Source organism: Silene latifolia, unplaced genomic scaffold (genome assembly GCF_048544455.1).
Source record: "Silene latifolia isolate original U9 population unplaced genomic scaffold, ASM4854445v1 scaffold_235, whole genome shotgun sequence".
NCBI classification, from domain to species: domain Eukaryota; kingdom Viridiplantae; phylum Streptophyta; class Magnoliopsida; order Caryophyllales; family Caryophyllaceae; genus Silene; species Silene latifolia.
The window spans coordinates 126,216-131,384 of NW_027413185.1; the positions used below are offsets into that span (position 1 = coordinate 126,216).

At 39.4% G+C, this 5,169-nt stretch overlaps 1 protein-coding gene across 1 annotated transcript; it reads right to left on the reverse strand.

Moving 5' to 3' along the window:
* Positions 1–777, reverse strand: LOC141638938 (protein FAR1-RELATED SEQUENCE 5-like). Its single transcript, XM_074448116.1, has one exon. The coding sequence runs from the start codon at positions 775–777 to the stop codon at positions 1–3; it is 777 nt and encodes a 258-aa protein (XP_074304217.1).
* Between the last annotated feature and the right edge of the window lie 4,392 nt (positions 778–5,169).

The window sequence follows — 5,169 nt, forward strand, 5'->3', positions numbered from 1 at the left end:
CTATCGGCACAATATATACCTGGACGGTATCTCGCCCACAGAATTCATGTGGAAGACGCGGATAATGTGACTGCAGAACATTCCAATAACTTGGAGCTTTCGGCAAGTACATTCAATTAGCTGATTAGAGCAATCATATGTAACATGATGTGGCCCTTCCTCAGAAACAGCAGGTTCGACACGGTACACCAACAGAGGATCATCGACTGGTAAGATAGTGGCCCGAGTCCCCATGGCAAGAGTAAATTCTCTCTCAAAGATGCGAAAGAGCTCGACAGTATAAACTTGAGATGCATGCAGCAAGAGATCAGTAAGAGGGTACACGGAGGTTGGGGTAGATCTTATACCGTTGAATTCTTTCTGCTCCTCCTCACTTCTCCATATTTTCAGCGTGGTTTCAAATATCCCAAAGAAAGCGGTGACTGAAGTGGTCTTTGAAGCTTGGAAACCTATAGCATGGTTTGTGCTCTCGCTCCTCTGAGACGATAATATACCGGCTGAAAAGTATTCATTGTTCAATGCATTGCTCCATTTCACTCGATGTTTATATAATCTCTTAAACCATGAATGGCCCTCTAATCCATAGTCTTTCAACATTTTCCGCCAAGTATCTTCAAATTCATCCTCATTGTAACAACTGTTAAGACATTTGTTGAATAAGTTCTGAAACGGCCGATCACCCTTTAATTTCCCAAAGTGAGATATGGCGTTTTGTTGAATATGCCATTGACATAACCTATGTCTTGATGTGGGATACACATGTGGACATGTAACCATTATTATATGTGATCACAAAAATATCAATTCAGATGGTTACATCTGCTTTGTTCATGGTTTAGTGCATAAATGTAACCATTGTAATGGCCAGTAATGTGTCCACTTTCGAGTGTGTAAAATATAAAAATTGAAAAAATGGTAACATGTTCATTATAAATATAAATGTTGATAGGTTAGACAAAATTGTAAAGGGTATACGAAATTATTTATTTGATGTGTGAAGATCTTATACAGCCAACATTTATACATGAAGAAGGTGACATTTGATAAACCTAGTACAATGTTAGTGTCAAAGTCGTTAGAATATAAGCACTCTTTAGATTGATATCATGAGGAACAGAAATCAGGTCATATGGCAACATATTAATGAGTTATAACAAATGTTGGTAGTTTAGACAGTATTGTAAGGAGTAAAGACAAATATTTGTATGAAATGTCAATAGTGGTGTAGTTTGTTAAAAGGAGGCACGTATATGAGCTGAGATGGTGACATGGTAATTACAATAAGAAATGTTGGTTGCTTAGAGAGAAATGTAAGCAGTATCAATTTTTTTATTTTGATAACATTCGTAGATGAGAATGGTGTCAACTGATAAATGTGTTACAATGTTAATGTCACTGTGCTTTAAATGTCACCACTTTTCATATTGATTGCATGTGGAACATATATCAGTTCATAAAGCAACATGTAAATAAAAAATACAAATGTTGGTAGTTTAGACAGTAATGTAGGCAGTATAAAAGATTATTTATAAAACGTGTCAAAAACTTATACAGGTAACATTTATAGAGCAAGATGGTGTAATTTGATAAAAGGAGGAACATATAGCATCTCAGGTGGTGACATGATAAATAGAACTACAAATATTGGTTGCTTAGATAGTAATGTAAGCAGTATCAAAAACTATTTATATGAAGTGGCAAAATCTTATATTAGAGCATTTAGTCTGACAATGGTGTCATCTATTAAATGTGTTAAAATGTCACAGTCACAATCATAAATGTTACCACTTTTAAGATTGGGAGCAGGAGGAACATATATCAGCGGGGGTGCCCATGGGGGCGCTTGGGAGGAAGAGAACAAGCGTTTGCATTTTTGTTGGAGTCGCCAACAATTTTTATGGGAAATTGGAACCGTTCGAATACCTCGTGTCATGTCTAGACACAAAGTAAAGACATGAACACTAAGCAATCGTTACCCTTAGCATTCTATGTCTAGAATGACTCTCGTGGATGCCAATGAACACGGGTGTTCACGGAGATCTGGAGTAAGGGGTGAGGGTACGTATTAGGAAGCTCTTTTGATCGAGCACCTAATCCCGCCCGCCTCGATAGCGGCCTCTACTAATGATTAGGGACGTCATTTATACTTGATATATCGTCGATTGTATGCATGCAATGCAACATCCAAGTTTTAATCCTAGCATGTGAAGAATTAGCCTAAGTCAGTTAACAATTAATTTAGCATACAATTGGGTCGAAGTAGGGTTTAATGCTCAATTACATGTGAAAACATACAAGGAATACAAGAAACATGATAAATACAATAAAGAAAAAATACAATAAAGAAAATTACAATAATTACATCGGATTTAATGATTTATGTCGAAAATACCTTTAAAACGGATAATTTGAGAAAAAAAGAATAAAAGAATGAATAAACGAACAAAACAGAAGGTGATAATACGAATAATAGTTGATTATACGTAAGCTAATTAAACTAGGTCAAGCAACAACGGAGTTCAGGGACAGAATTCAACCCGGAACAGGCGCAGCAGAGCTGCGTCCCTTGGAATAGGCGCAGCAGTTGCTGCGTCTGTTCCTGACCTGAGTTCTGGATGTGAAGCCGGAATTGCGTGTTGTTAATACTCATTGGTGAATTTAATGGTTAATTAAATTATTTACTCGTATGAAAGTGATTTAACAGGTTATTTACATGCGATTAGTGGTCATAAAAGCAATAAAACATGGATAAGACGGAATTAAACGAACTAATTTACATGAACGAGTGATTGATTAGTGACATGGGTGAATGAAATAAACTAAACATGATGAATTGATGACGATATAATGACGAACATGTGATGAATATGACAAAAGACAGATGAAAATATATCAAAAGATCGAATTCCAGAAACTCAATATGAACGAATTGAATTTCTACAACCCGGATTGAATTTAATGACGAAAACCCGCAAATATGAGATTATAAGGGATTTAAGTCCGATTTAAACGATGAATTAAAACATGTGAATGAACGATAATTAATATACATGTGAAATTATTGTGCTATGATATCAGAGAATCAAAGAACAAACGAAACAAAACAAAAACTTAACGAATTACAGAGGACGAAGAAAGAAGAAAGGAAGCAGGAACTACGGCAGCCTCACGAAGAGGCGCAGCAGGCACTGCGCTCCTTCGAAGAGGCGCAGCAGTTGCTGCGTCCTTTCTCGACGTCTGTCTACTGGAAATCCGTAAAAAGAGGTTTTAAAGTATGATTTTAGAAATCGGTTTTAATGATATTTTCGACATAAACCTTACAATATTGGTACAAAAAGTAAATAACACTAATAAAAGAGAGATTTACACCCTCAGACTTACATGTTTGACGTAACGAGAAGGACTAAGATATCGATTAGTGATGCTCGACGCGAATGTAACGAAAGTGCCCTCGTAAGAGGAAAACGATTAATTAATTATGTTGATTGATTGTGGAGCTGGTCAAATTGGTCGGTCATGCAAACGAGGCTGGTACTCAGAAGGATCCGAGCTTACGTGGTCGAAAGTTCAAGCACGTAGACGCCAAAAAGTAAGAACAAAGGTCTAGAATGCAAAGGGAGAAGAGAAAGGCGGACACTCGCGTGAGAAATATGAGGGGCGAATGCTCCTATTTATACTAATCACGTGAAGGAATTAGGGTTTCGGAGACTCTTTGGAAGTGAATCTCGGAAAGATATGAAAAAGATACGAGAAATACGCAGAAAAGGACCTGGGAAGAGGCACAAAGAGCCATCTGCGTCTCTTGGAAGAGGCGCAGCACCTGCTGCGTCTGTTCCCAAGTGGTTTCCTCCTGCGGAAGAAAGATTTCCGTGTTTAAGTTATGGTAGGACGGAATAATTTGGTTTTCCTTAATACTTTATGTGAATATTTCGGGAAATTGTTTACCAAAGGATAAAGATTATGAAATATGGAATAGAAATATTCGGAACATTCCAGAACATTCTGACTCGGGATTTAACGGTTATCAGAAAATGAAGACGGTTTTAGGCACGGACTCCAAATGTACTCTAATTACTGTCAAAACGACCGTATCGGCACGTAGATGACAACTAAGAGGTAGACATTAATATTTGAGCAATCACTTGACGATAAACTTACGAATTGTCACAAATCATTCCGCGTACAAAACATGCGGCCCAATCATCACCGGGTGGTTTGCGAGAGGTGCAGAAATGAGGTATCTACAGAGCCCCCACTTTGACTGAGGCTTGGACAAGGCGAAAGTCAAAGTATTGCCATCAGGTCAATCGAAGATTACAACCTGTCGACTATGGCGACGCGAGGCGGCTCAAGGGGTCTGAGCCAAGGACCTGTCGTCGGGAACATTTTAGAGTCTGTCGACTATCGGGAAGGGTCGTTTAAAGTCCATTAGACTACGTAAGGAGGCTCGCCAGCCATAAGAAGAGACCATACCTGAGACTTCTTCTCGATATGCTTCCGGAGGTACATGGGAGCTATTGAGCGAAGGTCAAGCGTAAGGTGAGCAGCAGGACACAGGCGGGAGCTGCTAAGAGAAGACTGCTTGGGTAGTCTTCGAGAAATAATTGCGAGATGGCAGGACACAGGCGGGAACTGCTGAGAGAAGGCTACTTGGGTAGTCTTCGAGAAATATTTGCGAGATAGCAGGACGCAGGCGGGAAATGCTGAGAGGAAACAATGTTGATCTCCATGTCATGAGAGGGAAAGTGTATCCGCTTACTCTCGTCGGAAAACATAATGAAGGCGTGTCGAAACACTTGTAAAGGAATAAATGTTCGTTGCAACGAGCAAAGGTCTTGGAAGAAATGAACAATATGCAACAGTCTGCTGCTGGCTTGGAAAATGCGGGCCGGAACGAAAGGAAATCGTCAAACGGACCAAAAGGATAAAATAGCATCGGGGAAGAGGCGCACCAAAGATGGGCCCACAAATAACGAACTCATAACGAATTTTTGAAAATTCGTATGGAGGGAACACAAGGAAGAGGCGCAGCAAGAGCTGCGTCTCTTGGAAGAGGTGCAGCACCTGCTGCGTCTATTCCCCAAAGTGTCTTTTCTGCGTAAAAACGCGATAATCAGAGGAGTTGAAATCATTTGTTCGAAACATCAATCCCCTCTTTCTCTCTCAAAT

What these genes read in the sequence shown, in the direction of transcription:
- LOC141638938 (XM_074448116.1), bottom strand. Translation starts at nt 777, where the DNA reads ATGGTTACATGTCCACATGTGTATCCCACATCAAGACATAGGTTATGT.